We start from the raw sequence: 27,491 nt of genomic DNA, 5'->3' as shown, positions 1-27,491 counted from the left end.
CGGAGGAGACTCCACCTTTGTTCTTTTGTCCAGGTCCAGCTGGGCAACCTTCCTGAACAAGCATCCACATCTCTTTATCCTCTTCTGTGTGTATGTGGTTTTCTCCCCAACATCCACTGCCATTAATTGGAAGACCTACTCAAATAATTCCTGTGATCCACCTCCCCCAGCAGCTCTTCAACCACCATTTAGGGCTCCATTTGGCTACATAGCCATAATACCTGAGCACCCGAGTTTATTAATATTTTAAGTATATTCAGTCCTGCTGGTAAAGCCTTTTGAATTAGCCACAAAGGTATTTCAGCCTCAGAGAAATATATCAAGAGCAGGTTAGTTCTATGCAAGCGTTAATACAGATATCTAGTTACAGGTAGGTAGGTAGCCGTGTTGGTCTGCCATAGTCGAAACAAAATAAAATAAATTCCTTCCAGTAGCACCTTAGAGACCAACTAAGTTTGTCATTGGTATGAGCTTTCGTGTGCATGCACACTTCTTCAGAAAAGTGTGCATGCACTTGAAAGCTCATACCAATGACAAACTTAGTTGGTCTCTAAGGTGATACTGGAAGAATTTTTTTTTATAGTTTGTTAATACAGAGAATTATTAGCTGCTGAAGAATTTGAGAGCAACTTATTATGGGAAAGTGGCTTAATACCAAAAGGGCATTAACATTCTCTAGAGGGAACACCTTTTTATCTCAACATCAAAGTATTTGACAAGGAATTCAGTCCAGTGATCATACTAAGGAAATGCTTGGGTTCCACTTCTTTCTTTATCGAGTGTTGCTACCAGTCTGTCTTACAGTTTGTGGCACTTGTTTTTTTTCCAGAAACAGAAACCACAAACCCCTAAAGTAAATAGCTTAAGGTACTGTATCAGCGCAACATTTTCTCCACCTCGCCACCAATTATAGCTCTAGGTTTTCCCACAATTCTCAATGGGTCTGAGTGGCCTCTTCTGATTACTTGGGGTATGACTGAGGCTGACAGACAAAGAACAGAGAAAGAATCTGTCTCCTTCCTACTGACTTTGACTCCCCAGTTATTTGTAGCACTTTATGGAAAGTGGAAGGCGTGCCAGAAGGAATGCATTTCCCCCCCTTGGAATGCAGCAGTTGTCCCTTATTGTAAGACGATCCCCAATAGCCTGAGCCAAGAAAGTGCTGACAAAAGTGAAACTCTGAAGGGCAGAGAGCAGGAATGAGCTGGTTTTAGCTGAAGAACAAGCTCCATTCCAACACACACCCCTTGGAAAAAAGTTATTCTTTATAAAGGCGTATCTCTTTGGCCCTTTGGTAGATACTTCAACTAAGTGTTACCCAGAGTAGACTTATCAAAACTAATCAGCATGACTGTAAGGGCCATTAATTTCCGTGGGTTTAGTCTGGGACCCAGGTGGCGCTGTGGTTAAACCACTGAGCCTAGGGCTTGCTGATCAGAAGGTTGGCGGTTCGAATCCCTGTGACGGGGTGAGCTCCCGTTGCTTGGTCCCAGCTCCTGCCAACCTAGCAGTTCGAAAGCACATCAAAATGCAAGTAGATAAATAGGAACCGCTACAGCGGGAAGGTAAACGGCGTTTCCATGTGCTGCTCTGGTTTGCCAGAAGCGGCTTTGTCATGCTGGCCACATGACCTGGAAGCTATATGCCGGCTCCCTCGGCCAATAATGTGAGATGAGTGCGCAACCCCAGTCGGTCACGACTGGACCTAATGGTCAGGGGTCCCTTTACCTTTTAGTCTGGCAAAACCCTAGCTGAATACCATCCCTTCAGTAAGGGGAATTGCCAAACCTGGACTTTGTAGGGTGGTGTTCCTGTAAGCCAGGCAATATGTCAACAATGCCATTCTTGCACCTTGTTGAACTATCACATTCTCCTTTCCTGTAGCAGAGATCTGGTTTCCTTTCCTGTTCCAGTAGCTGAAGATAAAGCTTCAAACCACCCAGCAAACAGAATACCTAATAGTCTTGCCTGGTGCTTTGGAAATCTTGATCTTGGCTCCAGGGGATGGATTACTTTGTCGCATGTCTTTTTAAATGCTCCACAGCCTCAACACCTCCTAAAGCTGGTTTTGAGAGAAGAGTCAGGTACTTAGCACTTCTTTTCCTGTAGAAAACAGGAGACTCCCCCTGCCCCTAGTTCCTTGTCAAGATACAGTACAACTGTTTGAGAGTTGAAATATGCTGAAACGGACCCCTTGAGTAAGCCATGTTTCCAAGCCTCACTTTCTAAAGCAGAGTGGCAGAAAATAGGGCATGCTGTAAGAATGTGAGGAGTAATGGCCCATCTAGGCTAGCATCCTGTTTTCACAGAAGCCAATGAGATGCCTGTGTAAAACGAGCAAGCATAACTCGAGCACAAGAGCACTCTCTCCCGACTGTTGTGGTTTCCAGCCATTGGTTTTCAGAAGCATTACTGCTTTTGACATGGAGGTAGCGCTTCGCCATCATGGCTAGTGACTGTTGATAGCCCTCTCCTCCATTAGCTCAGCTGATAATTAATAGCCATGGTCCATTCTCCTTTCCACCCCACAAGCTGAGCGATCTCTCCTTAGCCACCACACTTTTTGCCCAGCATGTTGCTCTATGCTTCTACATCCTTCCCATTTTGTGTGCTGTGTTTTAAAACGGAATGCAAATCTGCGACTCACAGGGCAGATCAGGCACATCAAGCTATTTTCTAACAGCCAACAGCAAATTTAATATCTTTAAAACATCAGAAAATGTTGATATCTGCACTCCGCAGCGTTGGCAATGTACCTTCAAAGTAGACTGGTGTGTGTGTGTGCGCACAGTAAATAAAAAGCAAAACTTAAGTTACCTACTTTTCTGGCAATTCTCTCTCTCTCTCTCTCTCTCTCTCTCTCTCACACACACACACACACACACACACACACACACACACACACAGAGAGAGAGAGAGAGAGAGTGTGTAAAGTAGGAGAGCTGCCTCTGCCTAGAACAGCTGAGAATGAAGGTTATATTCTGACAAAGTCACAAAACCACTTCATGCAAACTGACCCAAGGAAATTCTTGGTGGACATTTGGAAAAAAGGCAATGTCTCCTTTAATCTATCCAGTATCTCAGATGCAGAGAAGATATTTCAGATATAGGAGAATCTTCTTACATTACAATGCTTTTTCCAGTGGGGGGGGGATTGGCCCAGGCACATTCCCCAAGAACTCTTTTTGACGCACAGCATACGCAAAACAGAAATTCATAAGCACACTTGAAATGGGGGTGGGGGGTGGGGAGAGGAAGATGCACAGCAGCCTGCCACTATTCTGTATCATAAGAGACAACTTATTTACTCAGAGAGAGAGGGAAATGTGTTCTAATTACTCAGATGCTGCAAGCATCTTCAACTTGATCATTTTCTCCCTATGAATATAAGGTACAGAATTCATTAACTAGGAGGCTGGCTACAGAGAAAGAAAGAAAGAAAGAAAGAAAGAAAGAAAGAAAGAAAGAAAGAAAGAAAGAAAGAAAGAGAAAGAAAAGTAATTCTACCACTCTAAGGTCAGGATAATGGCTCGTTTATTTTAGTCTGCCACCTGAAAAGTGCTGCATGGGGGGGGGGGGGGAATGCCCCTTCTACTGTTGACAGATTTAAATGTGCATGATATACAACCATATTCATCCATGTGTCTTACAGCTGCCAGTTTTGTTTCAGTCCATTCAATTTTAAGGAATAAGAAAAACATGCAAAAGAAACAGGTGGTACATACTTCGGAGAGAGAAAATCACTTTAATTGATGTGAGATTTCAAAGAACACAGGCTCTAGGTTTCTTCCACTTTATTTCATTGTCTGTGCATTAAATGCCATTTTACTTGATCAATAATCCATGATCAATATAGCTACCACCCTTCCCATAATCATTTCAAAAAGGCAAAAAACCCAACAGCTCCTATGCCTGTCAGGAACATTTTGGAAGCGATGTTGAAGCCGTGGGACTGAGTCAAAAGACACAGAGATACCAAGCAAGCCTCCTCCTGACTGATACCTACCACTGTATATGCATCAGCACAGCAGAAACACACACTACAAGAGCAGGGAAATATTTAAATGCTCCTGTGAATGGATTTGAGAAGTGGTGACCCTCTCACTGGGACCTCCTCTGTGCCATCCCTAAAGGCCTTTAAGAAGCAAGGCACATTCAGAGAAAAAGTACTTTTGCAGCTCCTCATTTAATGCATTTGAGTCTTAGCCTGTAGGTATAGCCTTAGCTGAGAATTCAAATGCTTAAGGAAGTTGCCAAGACAGATTACTCCCGCAATACTTCATCCAACTAATCAGATCTCCCTGGCACATTACTAGCTGCATTTTAGTGTCATGGGACCAGCCTGCCTGATATGCAGCTTCCTTGCTTTCTAGTGCAAAACCTTCCACCTCCTAGCTGGGTTTATATTGTCTCATGTGTCCAGCGATTGAAGCAGCAATCTCAGAATTCTTCTTGTTTTGCCCAAAATAATCAACAAAGCCTCCATCTGGTCCAAGAAGGTACATTATGATGGTGTGATCCACCTGCAGAAAACACACAAGACAAATTGGGGATAGAGGAGGAAGGAGGGTTAGGTTAGCCGGGCAAGTTCTGGTCAGCGGTAACCCACTAGAATGATCAAATTGCCACTCTAGCTCTGGATTTCTTCATAAAACCAAGAGCTTGTTAGACAGCCTAGAAGTGCCTCAAACAGTGGCTCTTTACTTGACAATAGAACTAAAAGAGAGCAAGCAATAAAAGAGGTCTGTGAAAGCAGCCACATCCTGCAGAAGAAAGAAACCTCATAGGAGTTTGTTTTTTGAGAACCGTGTGTGTGTGTGTGTGTGTGTGTGTGTGTGTGTGTGTGTGTGTTTTAAAAAAGCAAGGCTCTTCCATGAAATCCAAACTTTCACTAAGAGCTAATGGCAGACTAATGATTTAAAAAACTGGCCTTCTGCATTCAAGATCCTCCATAACTTCCCTGCAACACATAACATGCAAGGTTCTTCTCTGTTCCGGCGAAGAATAAACCTCTTCTCCTCTGAGGGGGGTGGAGAGAATGATCCCTCCCAATGCAACTCAATGGTCCCCTATTGGAATCCCTCTTGGAAGCAAGAAAATGCAATGACCCCATGGCTCTTTCTGACATCACAGAGATAGTCCTTGCTCATCATGTGATGGAAATTCAAGAAGACAGTGCAGACACACCACTCTATTTGAATTTACTCATTCAGATTACGGAAGAACAAGAGCAATATTGAAATATTCTCTGGCGGGACAGGGAAGAGGCCACTTCAGATATTACTTTTAGTCAATACTGATCATAGGTAAACATTCATGTTGTGTCAATGTCACTATCTCATTTTGTCAACAGGACAGACTTGGGAAGTGGGACCAACACAAAGCTGGCACATTGGGATAACTAGATTCTAAAGAACAGGCATTAAGATCTAGGTCAATTAAAAATGCTGCCTGAAACAACGTAGGCAGATTAGCCGGACAGGACATAGGTAAGGCATGTGTCATTTGCTGTCTAGCTCCCTCTAGTGGCAAAATTGTGTTTTAATAACTTGCATGACAAATAACACCCCACACAGAACTCACATTAAGTATTCTGAGAAGGGAAGCTGGCTTGTGATAAAAGAGGGCATACCTGGGCTTTTCAGACCACATTATGGCCCAATCAGGACTAGCTAATAAGAAAAGGCAAGTTTGGATCCTGCACCTTTACACAGCAACACCAACCTCCAAGACTCCTACTGAGGCCTACGTCTAACTGTTCAGATCAATTTAAACACGGGCACCTCTCAGTAACTGCCTCCTTGCATGCAAAAAAAGGATACCTCTGAGCGCTTGTATTCTAGCAGACAGAAAAGGCAAATGAAGAAACGCTGTGGTCTCACATGGAAAACCTTCTCATTATGAACAAACTATGTACTCTCTACTCCAGTAACGCTTGCTCAAAATTGCCTATTCGCTTTTACAACTTTGCTCTTCTCACCTTATTCAGAAATATCACTCAACTACAAGCCAGTGGCTCCAACTCCAGATATTTTTCAGAGACACCCCCAAACCCTATAAAATTCCCACAGCTAGGCAAAACTTCCACCCCACCCCCTTTCCCCATCCTCTTGTAGGTTTCCTCTGATTCTCTCCTTTAGTAGAGCTTTGATTGAGAAACGCCTCCTAAACCCGCCTCGTCCATTTGGAATGTTCAAAACCTTTTCTGTGGAGCCAACTAGCGTTATCAATCTGTAATATAGCTGGTGCCGACATATGCAGAAACATTACTCACTATGTAATCATTATCTTCATCTTTTGGGCCAGAGCTGTAATAGACACGATAGGCTCGAGCCACCTCATCGATCTGTTCTTTCGTACCCGTCAATCCGATCAGCTTGGGTGAAAACTCTTGAACAAAAATGGAGCTAGTTAGATCAGCTGACATTAAATATGAGGGCCCAAATTATTACCCCCTTCCACTGTTGGAAAAGCTATTCAGCTCTACAAAGCTGGGTGTATAGGTGAGCCAGTATAATACCAGATATGGAGGTTAACATTACCTTTAATGTATGTAGCAACAGCTTCTTTCGTGTCTCTCTCTGGATCGATCGTGATGAAGAGCGGAGTGACGTTTGGAAGAGACTCGATCTCATCTGTCACCATAAAGCATGATAGTTAATAACCCACTAACTGACTCAAGGCTACTTTTGCATTCCAGCTCATAAAATACCATAGAATGTGCCATAGAATGTACTATTCCATTAGTAAAGAAACATTCTAGCAGGTGTACTACAGAATAGCAGCCCATACACTTTGACAAGAAGTCCAGAAATGAATATGAAATTCCATTTCTGCAGCAGATGAATGCAATTTTCATATACCACAAGGAGATGCTATCCACAACACAGTGAAATGAAAATACTGCCACTAGGGGGCAACAGTTACCTTTTACTAAGGGCAGATTAGTAAACTTCAGGCCTATCTAGGTAGCTTCAGGTCTCAAAAAGGCAGAGCTCCACTCCATATAGAACACAACTTCATATTCTACCAATTTACACAAAATGTTATTCCTTCTTATCTCCCTTCCATTACCAGCGTAAAGTCATCTTTACTTTTAAGTTATCTACAGGCTTCTCCCACTCAACTGCTGGTAATTATCTCTCTTACATGATCCCTGCTCCTCCAACTTTTATCACTTAGAGCTGATTAAAGATTTCCTGCTTCCTTAAGTGACTGGCCCTCTCTTCCTTGCTGCCCCCTGTTAAGTGGAACTCCCTCCCAGAACTTGGGCATGGTGCCAACTCTCTCCTGTTCTTCAAAAGCCATCTTTTCTGCAGCCATGTTTTCAGTAAGTACACGTAACAGCTTCTGATCACGTTACTGTGGTCTAAACCACTGAGCCTCTTGGGTCTGCCAATCAGAAAGTCAGTGGTTCGAATCCCCGCGATGGGGTGAGCTCCCTTTGCTCTGTCCCAGCTCCTGCCAATCCAGCAGTTTGAAAGCATGCCAGTGCAATTAGATAAATAGGTACCACTGCGGCGGGAAGGTCAACAGCGTTTCCGTGTGCTCTGGCACTCGACACGGTCCTCCGTGTGCCAGTAGCGGTTTAGTCATGCTGGCCACATGACCCGGAAAACTATCTGTGGACAAATGCCGGCTGCCTCAGCCTGCAAGCGAGATACTGTATGCACCGCAACCCCAGAGTTGCCTTTGACTGGACTTAACCGTCCAGGGGTCCTTTACCTTTACTTCATCCCTATACTTGCATTCCCCTCTTACCCTCCTATTTTTCCTGCTATCTATTTCAGACTAAACTCTATGGGAACAGAGTCCCACCTATGTCACCTGTTAAGGGCCACCAATGAAGGTCTTCACAGGCATTGTGCTGGCCACCCATGCTGTAATGGACCTACTTCCACTGACTTTAATTAAGGAATAGGAGAAATGAAGAGTGGAAGCAATGCAACCGACTAAAATACTAGAATTCAACAATAGCAATTTAATGCTGGTAGTCACATTTCAGAGGTATCTCCTCAATTAACAATGTATATTAATAACTAGGGGGAGGGGGGTAATTTTGTGCAGACCTTGCAGACCTACATAAATCCGCCACTGCCTGAGCAACACAGGCTAAAAACATTATTAACCTAGAGAACAGAATGAGATTCTTCTCTATGAAGAGTTATTTCAGGGAGAGTGTTTGGGCTTCAGTATGGTTTACTTACCAATTTCATTGATGACGAGAACCATTTTTTCCAGTTCTTCTGGGCAAATGTCAGGGCAATGTGTAAAACCAAAGTAGATTAACACCCACTGGCCCAGAAAGTCGCGATCCGTTTTGGGCTGCCCATGGTGATCGACGAGTGAGAAACGGCCTCCCAGCAATGGCTTTCCAAGAGCCCGTTGCCGCTCCTTCTCCGCCTCTGAAATCAAACCACAGTGGAAGGTTACCTGCCTACCACTCCAGTTTTAGAGATTTTATAGCACTGTCAACTAAGCTGCAACTATATTCTTCCCCCATCCCACACTTCCTTTATGACAGCTGTTTGTATAGCTCCTTAGTACATGAATCTGGCTTGAGTTCCCCACTCCCACCCAATACACTTGATATCGCCATGCTCACTGTAGATGAGGGTGCTCCATTAACTATAGATTTGTATCAGTAAAGTCCAGTATCTTGAGGCAGGGTGTGTGTGTGTGTGTGTGTGTGTGTGTGTGTGTGTGTGTTAAATGACAAGACAAAAGACAAAAGCGGCAAGGGGAAATAAGTGTTACAAAATAAATGCAAGCAATGTCAGGTACTTGATTGCAAGTTTCAAAATGACAACAAGAAATCTAACTGTAATCAACATCTGAAAGAGTCAGTAAGACTGGAAGTTTTCAGCCTCTCTCAGAATCTACCTGCAAAGCCTTCAATCATTTCAAAATCATTTTTCTCTTCTCTTGTTGTCTCTTCACCCAAGGGATTTGGAACATTCTTTGGGACATGCACCCTCCCATTTGTCTTAGAAGTACTTTTCTCCTTGTCAGAAGCAAGTATCAACTAAAAAGGTCACTAGCTAAACTTCAGAATACTCAGGTGCTTCTTTAAGCAGTTCTAGTGACTCTGAAAACAGTTATCTGAAAACATCTACTTCAGGTATCAATATTTTTACACCCAGGATGCATTTGGGACCCACTGCTGAATCTTTTTCCATATATTTTCATGGTAGTAGTGCTCCTACCTTTGCATCAACTACAGCATTAAGGGATTCATCTTAACAAGATAGGGGTAAGAAAGTTGCTGGGTAAAAGCTAGGAGAAGCGATAATCCCTTAGGATCAAAAACCTTTTCTCACAGAATAGTTTAGACCTAAAGCACAGGTAACGCAGTGAGGACAGGCACTCAGTGAGCTACACCCACAAAATATTCACACAGCCAAGAAGGAATGCAAAGCCTTTGCATCTGTGCAGCAGGGTGAAAAATGACTCTACAATAGACACGTTATGTTTTACATACTTTCTTCTTTCTGTTTCTTGAAGAACTTCATTGCTGCTAGCAGACTTCCTCCAATAGCACAAGTAATTGCCAGAGTCTTCCAAGTTACAGGCTACTGGGAAAGAGGAGAAAAGAGAAGTGCACACGTAAATAAAATACTTGCTCACAAAGCCATCTTCCTCATTCAACTTCCAAGTCACTACCTGGTTTCGGTAAGCAAAATCTCAGTCTTCTTGCACCTTCCATTTCCTCAACCCTTCCCTGATTGAAATACAGTACAGTAAGCATGCAACTTACACACATTTAACTTGTGCACATTCCGCTTTACACACTTGGCTAAATAAATATATAATAAAAGGGCGACGGGCATCAGGGGTGGGGCGGGGGTAACTTTGGCAATTCCACCCACCACTGAACCCAATGTGTTTTGACTATAAGTGATTTCGGCTTTAAGCATGATCCCCAGAATGTAGTGTAAATTGCAGGCTTACTGTATAGCCATGGTTCCCAACATGGGGCACACGCCCCACAAGGGGGCAATTTGATTTTTAAGGGGGGCAATTCGAGAATGAGTTAGACCAAGTTAAGGGGCTTTTAGGCTTCCTCCACGTGAATAGGAGTTCACTTTTTTATTAATAAGAATTTTATGTAACCGGGGGGGGGGTCAGGATTTTAGAGGTGCCTAGGTGGGGCATGAAAAAAGCCGTTGAGAACCACTTCCTATATAGCAACCGGCTCAGGCAGACAACCCCTTGAACCCAGCGCAGCTAAAAGCAGCAACTTCAGATTTGGAAAAGAGATTCAGGGGCTCTTGCTTCTCCTCCATGCAGGGAACGAGAAGTAGCTCCGCCTGCACTACTTAAGCGGAAATGCAAAAGGGGGTGCATTTGGTCAGCAGGTGTCACTTCGCACCCCTGCAGCCGCAGGACAAGAGAAGCGGCACCGTCAAGCAGACCGACAACCATTTGTCTTCCTAAAGGGCTCTACGTGCGCCTCCTCCCCGCCCTGCCCCCAGCTCCCCCGGAAGAAGGCGCCATGCTCTGCCCTGGATGCGCCCAGGAGCAGCGGCTCCCCCTGGAGCGGAGCGGGACTGGCTCACCCCAGGTTTGCTGGGCCCTTCCCGCGGCTTATCCCCCGGCGGCCGTGTAGCCAAGGGCTGAGCGCGATAGCAAAGGGAAGGCCAGCGCGGCGGAGGGGTTCGGAGACCCCAAATCGCCAGCGGACGAAGCCGGATCGCCGCCACCGCCATCCTCTTTCCCGCCCGCCCCGTCCAGCCACGCTCCTGCAGCCCATAGAACTAGGAAATATAAGAGTAGTGACAAAGGTTGGATTTCCGGGAGAAACCTGGCATTCGCCAGCAACTGAAATCGTCGTCGTCCTTTCAAAAAAAATTATCCATGGACAAAGAGCACGTAGTTAAGCCTCGGCATCACTACGATGGAAACCTCGTGTGCTTAGCACGGGATTGTAAGAGTGTGTGTGGGGGGAGGGAAGTAGACCCGGAAGTGTTCATAGGGGAAGTGCTGCATTCGGCTCTATAGGTTTTCGTCTCTCTGAAAGTTAGCTCGACGGAAATGTCAGGGAGAAACGCTTTTCGGAAAAGGAAGTGACGGAAGCACGCCGGAAACGGGGGTTGGTTTTCATTGAAACCGGGAGGAAGGAGGGTTTTGGGTCGCGGGAGTCGTGCAGTTATGTCACCTCAGTTACGCAGGGGGCAAAATGGTTTCCTTTCGTATCTTCCGCCAGCCCTCGATCCAGATACTGCCCTTATCGCAGTCGGTCATTTTTGAAGAGCCCGATCTGCTTCTTAGTCGGGGCGGCGATGCACAGCCGTCCTAAGCCACCCTCTCAGCCCTTCCCAGCCGTATTACTAGGATAACAAACTTGCAAGGACAAGTTGTTTTTAAATGTTTAAAAAACTTATTTAAAATACAGCACAAACTCTCTGGGACCCGATCACAGCTTCGCCCAAACTTCCCATTTCTCAGTTGCTTCCGAACCTCGGGTGGCTGAGACGGGGGGGATGGAGTATTGAAAATAACCAGGAAGTTTCGTCTCTATAGACAGTTTGATTGTGACGCTAGAATTGACTCCTTGGTTCCACCCACAGCCTACCATAAAAGGGGATCTTTTATAAAAAATCTTTCCATTTCTCTATGGCGGAGGGAAGGCAGCAAGCAAGGAGGAGGGGCAAATGGATCAGGAAATGAAGTGAAGCTGAGAGAGTAGATTAATTTTCTTTCACTGCTTTTCCTGAGAAGAGGACTTGGTTTTCCCGGTCTGTTTCTTTAAAGCGAGGTGAGTGGTGTGGGTATTTGTCTCGTTTCCATAGTAACGTGGTTTTTTTGGGGGGGGGGTTCTCCAGGCACTTCCCCTCCCTCCTCTAGTGAGTTTATAGGGCTAGGCAGACAGATGCGTGGGTGGTAGTGGTTGTTTTCTGCAGATTTACAAGCCGGCAGGTAACTTGCCAAATCTTATAGACTTCAGTTCTTCGTGTAAGAGGTTCAAAGCACTGACATCCCTAAATCTGGTGCAGCCCATTCCTCTGCATGTTTACTCAGCAGTTCACTAGAACTTGCTCCTAATCCAAGTACATATGCACAGGATGGCTACATTTTATTCTGTCAGCTTTATAGAAGTCTAGTTTCTCCAAAAGATGGCTAATGCCGCCTAAAAGCTATATTTGAATAACACATACATAGGCACCCACACTTCCCCCTCACCACCAGTTCAGCATCTGAAGAAAATCATTTTCTTTCTTTCTTTGTGCTAGATTTTGGCAGGACATATGGGCAGTTATGGATGATGATAATAATTGTAGCTGTACACAAGGAGCCACAACTACTGAGGCACTCTTCTCCTTTGGAGTCATAGCAGATATTCAGTATGCGGATCGAGAAGATGGCTATGATTTCTGTGGACTGAACAGGCGATATTATAAGCATAGCCTATGCCACCTCCAGAGTGCAATCGAAGACTGGAATAGAACAGATGTTCAGTTCGTATTACAATTTGGGGACATCATTGATGGCTGCAATGCTGAACTTAAGATGTCAGAGACAGCACTGGGAAGAGTCTTGGAAGAATTTAAGAAGCTCAAGGCCCCAGTCCATCATATATGGGGCAACCATGAATTTTACAACTTCAGCAGAGACTATCTAGTAGATTCTGCACTGAACACCAAGTACTTACAAGAACAGACTTTTCTTAGCAATTCTTATAGAGACCAGAGTTCCACTGGAGACAATGCTTCAGAATTCTATTATGCATATCAATTTTGCCCGATGTCTAAATTTCGATTCATCATCCTTGATGCTTATGATATAAGTATTCTGGGGAGGGACACATCTACCAAAAAATATCAAGATTCTCTAAAACTACTGCGAGAAAAAAATCAAAATGAGAATCTGAATAGTCCATTAGGTACTGTATTGTGCTGAGCAGGGCTTTTGTATGTTTCCAGACACACATTGAGGTAGAACCAGGCCTTGTGCTAGACTGAGGGACCTGCCACTAAAAAAAAAAAAAGAAACACATCTGCATTTATTTCTCTGACTTAAAATGTGTGTGGAAGGAGACTACAACAGAAGAACATTCACTTTTGAGTTGCAGTTTTTCTACACAAAAAGTTCTACCAGATTAGGCCAGGCAGTGGGCAGGGCTGCACATTAATGGCATTTATGTAATCCCCTTAAAGGATAGAGAACTTGTCTCAGAGTAATTGTTTAATGCCTGAATGTAGAACATTTAAAATGACATTTCGAATGTATGTATATATGTACAAATGTATACATATATATAACATACTTTGGAGGAAGTGGGAGATGGTAGCATTCTAATTCGCAGAAATGTGCAATCAAATGCTTTGACTACACCTCAATATGATTGAGGATGTATTATTTAAAGGGATGTATAGAACGTTGCTTGTTTCCTGGTTGGAAGCAATAGGCTGAGTACAAACGATTGCACTAAGCCACAATATGAGCCTCGTGGCTCTGCATACAGCTCCATTGTTCTTTCGTTTATTGAATCAGGAAAGCAAACCACGAAGTCTTCACTTAACTATTGTTTCCCTTCTTTGTCTTAACCATGAAAGCTTGGTTAACAGCTTGGGGAAAAGCCAGGCTGAGAACCCAACTTTAATCATGGCTTCATATCATGGCTTGGTTTGAAACCATTAACCAGAGTTTTCTAGTGTACACCTACCTAACACGAAACTGGTTTTATTGAATACTTCCTGGCTTGTTCACTCACTTGTGCAAAGGGAAGAGTGGAGTGCTGTGTGTAAGAAGCCTTGGGGCTCATTAATATCTCGGCCTGTTGAGCTATGGTTTCCTTGTGATAGTTGGGACTTTCTCAAACATTACTGGAAAATTAACTTGCAATTTGTGCACTGCACATCACTACAGTAAACAGTAGTAATGTCTGGAACGGAGATGAATATCTGAAAACACATGGCAAATACTTGCCTATAAGTTCCCCATGGCTCTTCCCCATACATAAAAGTCACCATGGAGACATGTTGTGGACAAATAGGACCTCTTCTTTCCTAGAATGTGTGGAAAAGCTTTAAATCAAGACTTGGCAATACATTGGCACGGCCACGTGCCCTTTCATAGAGATGCAAAATTTGTAGAAACAACTACATTTGGGGTCCCTTTTTCCATGCTAAAGAACAGGAATATCTATTATGTTTATAAAAAAAAATTCCTTCAGTAGCACCTTAAAGACCAACTAAGTTTATATTTTGGTATGAGCTTTCGTGTGCATGCACACTTCTTCAGATACACCTCGTGCATGCACACGAAAGCTCATACCAAAACAAAAACTTAGTTGGTCTTTAAGGTGCTACTGAAGGAATTTTTTTATTTTGCTTCGACTCAGACCAACACGGCTACCTACCTGTAACTAGTATTATGTTTATAGTTAAAGAAAGTATTTTTGACTGATCTATAAAGTTTGCCTTGAATGCTAGATTATTCTTAAGAATGTGGTTAACTTAGAAGTCCCTGTAGGGGGAAAATGCATATTTTTCTAAAATGCACATTTGTAACATCAAATATAAATGGCTTATTTGGTGATATTTTTTATTTGGTTTTCTTTTTGTACAGGTCTTGTTGAATGTCATTTTGTGCAGTTCAATGGAGGATTCAGTCAAGAACAGCTGGGTTGGCTTGATGAAGTCCTTACATATGCTGACAAAAATCAAGAAAGAGCTGTAATTATGGGTAAGACTTTTTTGTTTTCCACTTTTTAAGGCACAGCAACTGTAATAGAATATCACAGCATATCTCATGAAATTCTGCTGTTTACAATTCCGACAAGCCATTTCTCAAGCCTGAGACACACACCCAAAATCGGCCTTTGGAGCGAACTCTGTTCATGTCACAGTGGTCTGATTCTGCCATTATGTGGGCTAGATCCATTTTCAGGATAGGTTGAGGTCTACTGGAATAGCTGGCATGCAAATTAAAAATGGATCGTGTGTGCTTAGCCACACGGTGCTCTGCAAAACAAATTGAACTTGGTACATAGTCAGGTCCCATTTATGATCTTGCAAATCACCGTCCCTTAAGGATAGGGTGTAAATCAGGTGTTATGGAAGGAATGAGTGAATGTACTGTTGATAAACAGTACAGGGAAATCAGGTTCCTTTGGAGTTCCTGGGACACAAGCAGAACACTTCTTAGAAAAAGCGCCTTATGAGAGGGTTGCTTGGTCATTAGAACTAGAGGCAAAAGACTGAGGGTTTCCTTCATCTCATTCTATTGCTTTAGCTGACACATGCTAAAAGTTAGGGTAGTGGGTTTTGATCACAATGCTTTATTCTTCATCAAGTATTGCCAACCAGAAGATTAAGGGCCAGTGGGAGGTTGCACACCAGGAAGAACATCACAGGAAGGGATACACCAGACTGGCTCTATCCCCTAGGGAAGCAGCAGCCGTGGGGAGTTTGCTTCCCTTTTTGTGCCAGAGAGAAGACTCCGTTCCAACTGATAGTTGCCCAGGGATTGAAGAGAAGTGCATTGTGGCCTCATCTAATTGACCAGAGGACCAAGCACTGCTAGGCTGTGTGTGGGTTTTACAATTTGTTTTAAGCTGCTTTTAGAATCACTCAGTTGAACACCTGAATATAAACCTAAAGAAATAAAAACAAAACTCATGTCACCTTGCAAACCCATGGCAGAGAGAATCAGGCCTCCAGTTTGGCTTCTATTTTATTCTTTCAAGCTCTGAAGTATGTTTGAGCTGTTTTCTCAAAAAAGAAATAACAGGACAGTAGGAAAATGTGGACTAGTTACTCCTGTTTCTCCCAGCTCCACATTTCTACAAGGATGCCTAAATTGGTGCTCAAACATAAGAAATTGTAATTTTCTACCTGCTACTCAGTCAACTCATCATGATTGGTCTAGCTAGCATGTGAATCAAGGACCTTCAGCTCATAACATCTTTTCGTAACAATTTTGCTTAAAATGACTTCAGGTGCCAGTCTAATTGTGAACATTGCAGAGAATACTATATAGCCAAATTCTGCACAACTCAGCAGCTTTAGCATTTGGAGAGTCGTGTTAACAACTGTGAAATTTCACCCGTTTTGAGTGCCTCTCTTCCTCCGTTGCAGGGCACATACCCATCCACCCCAATTCTACAAGCGATGTCAGCCTGGCTTGGAATTATAAAGATGCCCTTTCTGTCATCCACTCGCATCACTCTGTGGTGTGCTATCTTGCAGGCCACCTTCATTTTGGTGGATACTGTTTAGACTCTTATGGAGTTCACCATGTTACTCTTGATGGCATTATAGAAACTCCCCCAGAAAGCCATGCTTTTGGAACTATACATGTCTATCATGACAGGATGGTATTGGAAGGAAGAGGAAGGATTCTAGATCGAGTGATGCATTACAAAGGTAATCAGACTTTTCACAGATGATTGTATTAGGTCCGATTACTATGTAATGCATTGTGCACTATGCTGGAGTAACTATTTGCCTGAAGCTCATTTCAACCCACGGATTGGCATGTTCAAATTTAAGTGTCAAGCAAGCTAAATGTCTGCAATGCTTAGTGAGGTGTAGAAATGTAATCAATTACATTTGATTCAGTGTTGGGCTTTTGTTCTATATATATTTTTATGATTTTAGAATGTTGGTGTGTAAATTATTTAATATCCCATGTATTTTTTTTTATTTGAAAATTTATAAATATTTCTATAATTAGAAATGCATACATTTAAATTTGAAAATAAAAATTAGTGGCTGGGCACCTTTTGTCTAAACTGTGAATAATTGCATATTTATTCAAGTCTGATTATCATACCCTGTTTTAAGGCTGGACAAAAAGCAAGAGTCATAATATTACAGATCATATTTTCAATGTATTTCACTTTGCTAGTAGCTTCTAGCAAAGAAACAGATGGGTTAATATGCTCTCTCTTTACCTATATTGCCTTACTTGAGACACACTACAGCTTCTGCTTTCTGTCACATCTTTATAGGACTGCAAACTAACCATCAGGATATTGTAATGTGCTCTGCAGATATGTCCAAATGAGGTAGGCGGGGTGTGTGACAGTAAAATTCAAATGAAAATCCAGACAGATTGCTCAGAGACCCAGTTGTTCTATCGTAAGTAGTTTTAATTACAGTCTGTAAAACATACGAACACTGCTGTCCCTTCAAGGCTGTTCTGCAGCTTCAGCTCCACTGGTTTCAGCAGTAAGTTCAAATCACTTCTAGAGTCCAGCTGTTCCCGCAGAAGCACCTGTTTCATTTGATCCAATCCCTTGCAGGTACCAAGGGCCTGTAGTTAATGCAGCCCTAACCCATGTGGCTTTATTGCAGATATATTCTTTCCTTGAAAATCTGGACCAGGATCCAGAAAATTCCACTCTAATTGTGCTCGAGTTTCCAGGATTCAATAACATAACAGACAATTTAAAACTGGACTCTCGAGGAAACAAACTGATCTCAGCCATGGCTGTGATCACTGTTGATTTGGCACCACTGACAAATCAGAGCTGGGCAAATAGGCGCTAGAACACAGATTGCGTCATTTCCACCTTAAATAACTGTTTTACAGTGAGACGGCCAGGATGTTCGCATCTCTGCATTCATGTAGATGTACAGCCACATTACAAAGGGGAAAAGGGAGAGGAAGATTGCAATGGCCAAGTGAACCCCACCCAGGGAATTTCTGGAAGGAAAGAAAAGACAATTTACTGAAAATCAAGTCGAATTAACAGGAACTGAACCAACTTGTTGAAATTTCATCTATTTTTATTTTATATTTTAAAAAAAGATTTTGTCTGAAACTTTATGGGCTGCACCTAATGGTGGGGTTGTGCTATCAGAAAGTGTTTCTGCGAAGGCACAGTAGCTGATTTTTGCCAATCCTTACCTCCTGCAGCCCATCTGACCCACGCTGCTCCAGAGGGTCCCACAAAACCCAGGAGCAGCTTTTCTGGGGGCTACAATGAGAAGAAAATTGGTTGCTTTGCTCAAGCACAAGTTTGGGCGGTGTGGGGAACAACTATCCCCCCCCCAAAGGAAATATGAATAATCACTCCTTTATATGCTGGGTTACTTTTAAATTATGCTTTATAGAAAAATGCAAACTATTTGAACATGCTCAAGTTTACATTAAGGCATAAAACTAATCACAAAACTAAAACATCACAAAACTAAAGTCATTTTGAGGGAAGAAGGCTATACCATATATTCGATAGAGTAAAGAGTAAAGGCTGAAATAAATAAGTTAAAAGACTCACTTGGCTGAACAACGACAAAGGCTCATCCAGACGGTAACAATCAACAGACCAAATAACTCCCTGTTTTTAAAAAAGATTGTAAGTTATTCAAATGTGTTGTCCATACATTTAATCACATGCAAGCAGATTCAGCAAAGAACAAGGATAAATAAGCTTACCATAAGAAGTATCAGATGTCAGTTTCTCTGGAGGAAAGCAAACAGGTTCTCACTTTAAAGCTATCATAGCAGTAAGCCCAACACTGCGGCAGTAGCTTAGTACATGTACAAAGTAATGGAAGACGAGGAACAGGAGAGATTGGGAGGGCAGGGGGTTGTGACATTTCCTTAATTTTGTGTCCCTATCCCTTCCCAATTATATAGTACTGCTTCCAGTGGGCTGTATGCAGCCACAATGAGGTCAGATTGTAGGGAAAATCTGCTGTGATTTCTTTTTGTTGAGAAGCTTGACACAACTGCATCTCTCTGGAATTTGAACCAAGGATTTCAGAACTTTAATCCTGTGTTTTTGGGGTGTTCTGCTGGCCTGCTGGCTTCTGGTCCTTAACAAACCTATAGTTAGGGTCTCGTGAGAATCCGAATGCTAGAAAGAAACCTCTAATTTCAGTGGAAGGTTGACAATATGGAAACTGCAGGGGGGGGAATATTATTACATACCTGCCTTCTTCCTCATGCAAGATGCTTTTCTGAGCGTTAGTAAACAAGGAATACCCCAAGATGGCAGAACCCACAAGACAAGCAGCTGAATGTAGATCTGACAGACTCCGCCACACAATATTGTCTAAGGAAAGTGGTAAGTCATTGGTACAAATTTCAATAGAATTTACATTTCCAAACTAACAGTGCAAACCTATACAGGCCCACTCAGAAGTAAGCTCCGCTGAGTTCAATGGGCCTTACTCGTAGGAAGTGGAAATAGGATTGTAGCCCAAGTTACCGTAGTTGAACTTAGGTCCAGATGAAACCAACTGGACAAGTTAGTCATAATTTAGTTCACACTGATTAGTGGGAATTAAGTTCAACTAACTTAGTCTGGATCTACCGACTGTTACTGAATTTATTTTCCTTGGATGTGTCTCTTCAGAAGGCCTTCAAACAACAATAAGGAGGAGGAAACTGCAATCCTCTACAGAGTTTGGCTCACTGAACTGAACATGCATAGGATTGTGCCACAAGTGATTTTATATTTGGTATGTACTAAAGATCACCAAAGCAGAGAACAAGAGGAGAGATCCTTCATGCAGGTATAAAATATCTTAAAAGACTGGATTTAGCAAATAGTTAATATATGCGAGAGATTACTTTATATTGCAGAAAGCAGAACAAACAGCTGACACGCCACAACAAATGAAGTTTTGACTTTGAGAAAATATTGGTTAAGATGTGACATCTGGGAGAAAGTGATCAGGATATGGAAGAATTCATCAGAGAGAGAGAGAGAGAGAGAGAAGAATAGTAAAATAGGACAATGTGTTTCAAAAAATACAGATTTCTCTTAACTTGGAACAAGTTAGTAACAAAATTAAACCATAGGTAATTTTAAAACAAAGAACTTAGAGACATTTCAATGAAAAGGACAAAAATAATGCAAGCTATTACTATAAATAAACAAGCATTCAAAAAAGAACATCCTGGATATCAATGGGATGATAAAAAGGGAATTAATGCTCAGCATACCCAAGATCCTAGTTTAAAGGAACACCAAAAATGTGTAGGAGGGAGAAGTTGGAAATGAATAGGCACAATATGAGTTGTTCAGATTGTGTATCCTAATGAAGGGTGTTTTGAAACATTTAAGAGCTCCCATCAATGAATCTGATGAAGGGTCTAATATCCCCACCCAGCATCTTCACTACATATTAGTTCTGTACAGCATCTAGTAGTACTTTGGAACTAAATAAATGTTAAATGGTAGTCTGAACATAGGCAAGACACAAAGACCTCCCCTGCCCTCAAATTATAACCATAATTAATATAACAAAGAGGAAGAGGTGAATGGTCCAATTGATTTGGGGATCGGAAGAGAGAATCTAATACTGTACCTGCAATTGGTGGACTGAGGCTGACAACCAGTGTGAGAGCTGCAGGTACAGAGTAGGCAACCTGAGAGTGTGAGATAGAACAAATCTACTAAGCAGAAATTGAAGGCAGGGACAAGGAAGACAAAATACTCCATCCTGATTACCATACCGATAGAAGAGCCAGTTTGATGCCCCCAGATAACCACACCAGGAATAATAAGGAAGGAATGGGTGCTTGCCTCCCCAGAAGAGAAAGTATACAAGATCCTGGAAGGAAAACTGTGTTTCATTTGTGCAAAGGCGGTCCCCTGGATCACAAAACTATTCATAAAGGCAAAAGAGTCTGCTGAAGAAACGACCCATGTCATCATCAATACAAAGAGAATAATGCAGTCTGATGAGATTGCAAGTGATACGCTTACTGCTGGTGGTGGTTCTGTTGCCTTGGGGATGTAAAATAAAAAAATTCCTTCAGTAGCACCTTAAAGACCAACTAATGTGTATTTGATCTGTTCTAGGCAAGGCTGGGCTGCCCCTAAAGGAGGTTGGAATTTTGAGGGTGGTTTTAAATATAGCTTTGTCATTAGAGGCCCAAGTGGCCTCCGTGGCACTGAGCATCTTTCACAGTCAAAGGTGATGCACACCTTGACAGAGGTGGTTTGGACAGAGGCGGTTCGTCCTCCGGAATCTCCAAATTACAGTAATCTAATGTGTTGTACGTGGGGCTGCTCTGAAGATTGTTTGGAAGCTGCCATTGGTCCAAAGCACAGCAGTAAGGACTGTAACCGTGACCAGGTGACGGGAATATATCTTGCTAGTGCTTAACCAATGGCACTGTCTTCAGGCCTGCTTCTGCACACAGTTTAAGGAGCTGGTGCTTGCCTTTAGAACTGGATGTCTTGAAGCTTGGATTCTTGAAGAATCAAGCCTGCCAGTTCACTGAGATCATCTTCAAAGTTTGTCCTCCAGGTGCCATCTGAAGTGAAGCATGTGATGATAAGGGGAAAGGGGCCTTTTCAGGCATCTGGTTGGGCAGTGAGAGAACAGGATGTTGGATTAGATGAGCCATTGGTCTGATCCAACAGAGTTCTTAGTGGCAATCTGTGCCTGTGAAACCCTCTCTCCAGGGAGGTTTCTGCAGCACTTACTCTGATATTGAAGACTGTAAGCCACTTTGTGAATGAAGTTCCTCAAAAAGCAGGCAAGTTTTGTAATAAATAAATAAATAAATAAATAATAATGCTGCATCTCTAGCACCAAGTCTTATTTTCCCAGCACTTGAAACTCTTTAAATATATTGTGCTGTTTTATGCTGCTTTTACAGTCGTTTTTGCAATCTATTCTGTTGTTTTATCTGTAAGCTATTCCATAACTATTTATATACTGTAAATCCACAACAACAAAAATAAAGTGTCATGTCAGAACACAATGTCACTGAGCAACAGCCCAAAGCCAATTAGAAGGAGTTTTGATCAAGCTGCAAAAGCACTTCAGACAGATGACATGGCTTGAAATTCAGTGGGGCTGCCTGACAAGACATCTCCGACAATGTCAAGTTCTCTAGTAATTGTAATAGCCTCTGAATTTATACTCACTATCCAGAGTCCTGGATCTGGGTCATTGACCTGCAACAAAGAAGGCAGGAAACATTGCTAAAAATATTAAATTGTGCATAACATAAAAATCCTTCCAACTGATCAATAAATCAGTTAATCCTGAGTATTCATATCCAAGACTCCAGGATAAATTGTTGGTGAGCCTTGCTCAATGTGAAATGGGCAACTGTAAGCAGAGACCTGTGGACTTTTGCAGATTAAAAAAACCCAAACATATACCCAGTGCTATCTAGCTATTTATTCCCCAGGTACTGCCAGCAGATTGCTAATACTGTAGGATATAAATTAATTGCATATTTTACCAAAATAACAACTCAGGAAGATATAAACTCTGCACATATTGTTTTCCCCTAGGCAGTTTTTAGAGCAGAAGACTGATTCTGCTTTACTGTTAGTAAGTGATATATTTCCTAATCCAGCATTCATAGCTTGAAAACTACATAAATATAATGGGGAGAATGAAGTCTTACTGTGGCAGGTGGACAAATTGCTTTCTTTACCCAATGTCACTTGTTTATCCTAAAGTATTGTCCAAATCATTGGAGGATTGAAATAGATTAGACTTGATTACAAGTTTCAGAACTAAATCAATTTAAGTAAGGGAAACAAGGTGGGGGAACGGAAAACTGGAACAAAGAAGGATGTTCTTGAGGGGCACCGTGGATTGCTGATAGGGAGAAGTAACCTGGAGCTTCTTCCCTTTCTTTAAAAAAGCTACATAACTGCAAAGGTAAACAACTGTTCCAAATATAATCCAAGGTGGTCATAAAAACCCCTTCAAAGTGGAGACTAGGACCAAGCTACCATCTCCTCCCACCTGTATCTGCCCATGTCTTTAAAATAAACAGACCCTCTTGCCTGCTCCTCTGCCTTCTGCGGTGGGTGACAGCATGTGAGAGAGCCTTCCCTTCAGTGGCACCCTGTAAAATGGCACCCCTGCCCTGAGAGAGCTTATCTATCTCCCTCCCTACTTGTTTTCTGCCACCACTTAAAATACTTCTCATCTTCAGAAAGCTTTTGATTTCATGGCTGTTCAGATTCTGATGCGAAACAACAACAACAAATCCTTCCAGTAGCACCTTAGAGACCAACTAAGTTTGTCATAGGTATGAGCTTTCGTGTGCATGCACACTTCTGCAGATACACTGAAACAGAAGTCACCAAACCCTTATGCGTTAGTCCTGGCTCTCTTGGTTCTGTTTGTTTGTTTTCGGTGTGTTTCGTGTTGAGATGCTGTGACTTTTTAATGCATTTAACTTGCTTTTGACGACGGGATTATTGTTGCTTTGTTTCGGTGGAGATGCGGGAGCAGGTTTATGCATACGTTTTGCCCCAAATAAATAAATATAATAGAGAAAAATGCTCCTCTTTCCACATAACCTTCTGTAATGATGAAAGAGTGGTGTGCGGTCAATCTTCCCTTTCCTCCTGCGGCACTCCCACTTCAAACCTCTCCAAAGCTGCAATCCTGAACGCACTTTCCTCGTTACCCTTCGCCCTGCCCTGCCCCGGAAACCGGCCAGCTGGAACCCTGCGACCGACCTTCGCCCACCCGCACAGCCAAGCTGCTCCTTGCGCACTTTTCTCGCCCTCCTCCTACGCCCAGCGCGATCCCCGACCTGCACGGCCCCGGCGAGTCCAAAGAAGACGGCCATGACCAAGTTGCTAAGTCTCCAGACCCGGCTGCTGGCACCCGCGGAAGGAGGCGGCGGCAGCGACTCCCGCTTAAGCCTAGGCAACGAAGCGGCGGCGGCCTCCATTGCTCGCTCGCCCCGCTCACTGACCGGCCGCAGCTCGCTCACTCGCGTGCCCGCCCCTCTCCCCGCCCCACCAGTGGAGAGAAGCCCTCCATCGACATCAGGCGCGCTCTTACACGCCCCTTACACCCCGGGACCTCATAGTCCTGCCATGCACCGCCCACGCCGCGCACTTCCGACGAAGGGGGCAGGGTCCTCGCCGAGCGCCGTCGTTCAGCAGAGGAAAAGTTCAGCGGCCGCAACCGAGAGGGTGCAACGCAAAGCAGATGCCAATCTCTGCTTCAGACCCAGTTCCGGATTTACGTACAGTATAAGCTAAACAAGCCTCTTTTGGGGGCCCCCAAAAAAATTTAATGGGAAAAAAACTGGATGTACATTTCCAAAATAGAAGATAAGTTCAACAATTACTTTGATAAAATACATATTTTGTTGTGGGCAAATGGCTTTAGATACCTATTAGGTCCATAAATTACCATATTGCATGTATTTAACACACACAAAAAACCACAGCTGCAATTTGTTGACAAAGGACAGCTGGACAAGGGCCCCATTATCTTCAGTAGGTTAGGGGCTCACCAAACCTAAATCCAGCCCTGTTCAGACCAAGTGTATTAACTGGAAGACCCACTTGCCTCTTGCCAAGACTTCAAAGCTGACCTGGTTGCACCTTCCTTTTCCAGGCAGCAGACTTTCCCCTGTAACTGCCAGAACCCTGAAAAAGTCTCTCTGAAATCACTCCAGTGACAGCGGCAGTAGGGTCACCAACAAGGGGAATGTATGAAAAAGATATGTTGCCATGTACTTTATAATTTACTGGAAGCTCCTCCCTTTTGAGAAAAAAGGGTTTAAAACGGTTATGAAATAAATATTTTCATACTGCTCTAGGCAGCTGTCAAGTGAGAACTGGGCACATCAGTTCTTAGACTGTGGACAGATTTATGCTGGCATGACCTTTCATATACACGGAACCAATTAAATATGCTTCTTGAGGCTTTTATTTGCGTTTCCTTTCCTAGATTCCAGCTAATTGGGAAGTGTTGGCCAATTACACTGGAAAATTATGCTGTGATCCTAAACACATACTGGTCCCAGGCTGAGTGATATACAGCCATTTCTTCAGTGGAGCTTCCAGACACATTGAAAGGACCATATTTCTGGAAAATTACATATTAGAATTGAGCTGCAAACCTGTACTCATGTAGTTGCAAGCCCCAATGGGTAGGCATGCATAATATTGCATTGCAAACAGGGCTTACATCCAAGTTAAAATTTTAAGTATTATATGAGCTTATGGTAATTAAAATTAATGGGAAATTGATAGGAAGAAGTAGGTACCATAGAAGATCTCACACTTGGGCTATGTCAGTATGAGGAGAACGCACCATAGGAAAGAGACAAAAGGGGCCACAGAGAACTTTGGGATCAAGTTTGATGAGTTTCGGCATGTTGATCTTAATTCTGCAAAGGTGGAAGAAAACAGAAGAAGAACTACCGCTTATCTCATTGAATAAACATGAAAGATGAGATGGGAAGGTTAAGATTCATTTGGAGAAAAGAGGAAATAGGATAATTCAGGATTTAATGGAAGTGCTTGGATTGGAACATAAGCATATGGGACAAGTCATTTATTTATTTAAATACAATTATATTCCACCTGTTTTTCAGAATAAATCAAGGTGTCTAAAAATAAAAAGGTTACCCCCCCCCCAAAAAAAGATTGCTGGATATATTTTTTTAAAAAAAATCCACATATGTTAGGAAAGGCAGGTCATAATTCTCGTTATTCTATGTGATTCTTCCAGAAACGTCTGGTAGCTTTGTGAACATATTCCAGAATGTTAAACCCACAAAGAAGATATATGATTAATTTTATATAGAAATGTCTTGTCATTCAACATTGCATCATTTGAAAGAATCAGGAAGTAATTCTAAAATATAATCTCATTTCAGGTACATAATCACATTATAATCACTATATTTCAAGATACAATGTTTAGTTATCTAGTTGTAAAAGATTCAGGAGAGTTATGGAAAAGGTACTGTATAAGTTGTTGGAATAAGTTGCTTATGTGAAGCTTGCTGCCGTGGCTCATTTACCAGGACGGGGGGGGGGGGGGCGAGCAAATAGGTGTATAAAATTAAGCGCAGTACAGACGGACCTTCCGTCTGATGCGGCAAGGCTCTCCCCTCATACGCGGAGAAAGAAGAGAGCGGGTTTCTCTCTCTCATAATACAGGTACAGTACTTGATCTGGGTTCATCCATTAAATCTGAAAGATAGAAGGTTGGGGGGATGATGCAGGACAGACAATAGGAAGAATCTCTTCAGCCCTTTAAAACCACGGAATTCGCTGTCACAACATGAGATGGCCGCCACGCTGGGCTGTTTTAGAAAGGAGAGGGCAATGGCTACCTCTCGTCGCTATTGCCGCCAGTCATCTGAATGGGGAATCTGCGAGTCGGGGAGAACGGGGCTGCTGCTGCAGCGGCGGCGGCGGCGGCGGCGGCGGCGGCGGCGGCGGGGCATCTGCTTCGCCATTGTGGGAGGCGGCGGGTGTAGAACTAGCCGGGCCTGCCGCCGCCGGATCCAGCTGGGTCTCTCCTCCTCGCGCCTCCTTTTCCTCCCTCCCTCTTCCTGCGTCTTTTTGGGCGAAGCCGTCGGAGGCATCATCCGTCCCGCCCGCTGCCTGGGAGGGGTTACCCTGGTGCCGCGAGGGTGGGAGGGAACAAGCGGACGGCGGAGGCTGCAAGCGGAGCCCCAGTAGCGCCGAGAGAGAGAGAGAGAGAGAGAGAGAGAGAGAGAGAGAGAGGGAGGAGGAGGACGGCGGCGACGACGACGACTGGCGGTGGTTTGGGTCGGTCGGGGCCAGGGAGGCTGGCGCCTGTTGTCGCGAGTCCCGGCTCCGGGTGTCCTGCCAGCGAGCGGGGCAGGAAGGAGCAGCAGCAGCAGCGCGCGGGCGAGGAGCCGAGGGCGGGCGCGCGGGACGGGCAAGGAGGGGGTCGGGTCCGCTGCTCCTCCGCTCCTGCTGCATTGCAGCCTCTCTCCTTCTGCCGTCCGTCCCCTTCTCCCTCCTTCCCTCCCTCCCTCCGCGTCTGGCGCGCTGCACAATGGCGGCTCCCGGCCCCGGCTCTGGCTCCGGCGGCGGCGGGTCCCAGGCGGCGCACACGACAGTCAGCAGCATGCAGGGTAAGGGAAGCGCGCCTGGGGAGGAGCGGCGGCCGCAGCCGGGCCCGAAGCGACGCCCGCCGAGCCTACTGTAGGCCGCGCGGCGCTTCGCTCCCTTCCAACCCTCGCCGCTCACCACACGCTCCCCGCCTGGCTGGCTGCGGGGACGGGAGGGGGCGCCCGAGCTGGACCAGGCCTCGCCGGAGACCGAGAGGCCTCGGAGGGAGGCCGGCTCCGGCCGCCTGGAGTTCTGAGAAGAGCCGCTTTCCCGTGTGGGGCTCGGCTGGGTGGGAAGGGGGGTGTGGTGTGTAGGGAGGGAGACGAGGAAAGCAGGGAGGCGGGGAAGCTTCGTGTGTGTGAACAGGCGCTTCTGGGCGGCAACACGGGTAGGGGTGCAGTTGGGGGAGGCGGCTATACGTGTGCATAGACGTACGTGTGAGGGGAAACTAGGGGCCTTCTATCTCCTCTGGAGCGGGCAGGTCTGACCGGGGCATGTGGGCGGTTTCCGGGTGATGGGAGTAGCCACGGTTCGGGGACTCATCCCGGGGTGTAAGTCTGGGGAGGGTGTAGGGAGCCTAATCGCTAGGGCGTGATCGCTACTGGGAAAACAGAATTAATAAGCAAAAAATACGAGGCTGACGTCTGGCTGACTAACGAAGGTATGTGTCGGAAGAACGCATGCGTTAAGGTCGGGGTAGAGGTAG

At 44.1% G+C, this 27,491-nt stretch overlaps 4 protein-coding genes across 13 annotated transcripts in view; 2 read left to right on the top strand and 2 right to left on the bottom strand.

Annotated features, from left to right (window-relative positions):
- Positions 1–3,725: 3,725 nt before the first annotated feature.
- On the bottom strand, positions 3,726–10,726 carry LOC118079906 (protein SCO1 homolog, mitochondrial). 2 transcript variants are annotated; one of them, XM_035104640.2, is made up of 6 exons: positions 10,560–10,726; positions 9,482–9,572; positions 8,208–8,405; positions 6,543–6,635; positions 6,275–6,390; positions 3,726–4,523 (listed from the first exon to the last, which is right to left on the bottom strand). In XM_035104640.2, exons 1-6 carry the CDS (start codon positions 10,707–10,709, stop codon positions 4,392–4,394), a joined length of 780 nt encoding a protein of 259 aa, XP_034960531.1. In that variant the 5' UTR covers positions 10,710–10,726; the 3' UTR covers positions 3,726–4,391. The 2 variants fall into 2 exon arrangements, with proteins under 2 accessions (XP_034960531.1, XP_034960532.1); XM_035104641.2 differs by having other exon boundaries at positions 9,482–9,575; positions 10,560–10,699.
- Positions 10,727–11,104: 378 nt separating this feature from the next.
- ADPRM (ADP-ribose/CDP-alcohol diphosphatase, manganese dependent) lies at positions 11,105–17,071 on the top strand. The gene is made up of 5 exons (XM_035104639.2): positions 11,105–11,758; positions 12,234–12,883; positions 14,572–14,688; positions 16,083–16,370; positions 16,958–17,071. Exons 2-5 carry the CDS (start codon positions 12,259–12,261, stop codon positions 17,011–17,013), a joined length of 1,086 nt encoding a protein of 361 aa, XP_034960530.1. The 5' UTR covers positions 11,105–11,758; positions 12,234–12,258; the 3' UTR covers positions 17,014–17,071.
- A 444-nt stretch (positions 17,072–17,515) lies between these two features.
- On the bottom strand, positions 17,516–23,641 carry TMEM220 (transmembrane protein 220). The gene is made up of 6 exons (XM_035104643.2): positions 23,485–23,641; positions 21,845–21,874; positions 20,271–20,331; positions 18,886–19,009; positions 18,230–18,289; positions 17,516–17,655 (listed from the first exon to the last, which is right to left on the bottom strand). Exons 1-6 carry the CDS (start codon positions 23,623–23,625, stop codon positions 17,523–17,525), a joined length of 549 nt encoding a protein of 182 aa, XP_034960534.1. The 5' UTR covers positions 23,626–23,641; the 3' UTR covers positions 17,516–17,522.
- Positions 23,642–26,431: 2,790 nt separating this feature from the next.
- Positions 26,432–27,491, top strand: part of MAP2K4 (mitogen-activated protein kinase kinase 4) — a 50,331-nt gene continuing 49,271 nt past the window's right edge. For 7 of the 9 annotated variants that reach the window (XM_035104636.2, XM_035104632.2, XM_035104635.2 and 4 more), the window contains exon 1: positions 26,475–26,808. In XM_035104636.2, the coding sequence (XP_034960527.1) occupies positions 26,730–26,808 (79 nt within the window). In that variant the 5' untranslated portion in view covers positions 26,475–26,729. Of the gene's footprint in view, positions 26,809–27,491 lie in introns of all 9 variants that reach the window. The other 2 variants (XM_035104633.2, XM_060271818.1) reach the window with 2 other exon arrangements.

Source organism: Zootoca vivipara, chromosome 2 (genome assembly GCF_963506605.1).
Source record: "Zootoca vivipara chromosome 2, rZooViv1.1, whole genome shotgun sequence".
Classification (NCBI taxonomy): domain Eukaryota; kingdom Metazoa; phylum Chordata; class Lepidosauria; order Squamata; family Lacertidae; genus Zootoca; species Zootoca vivipara.
This window is presented reverse-complemented; position numbering and strand designations above follow the sequence as displayed.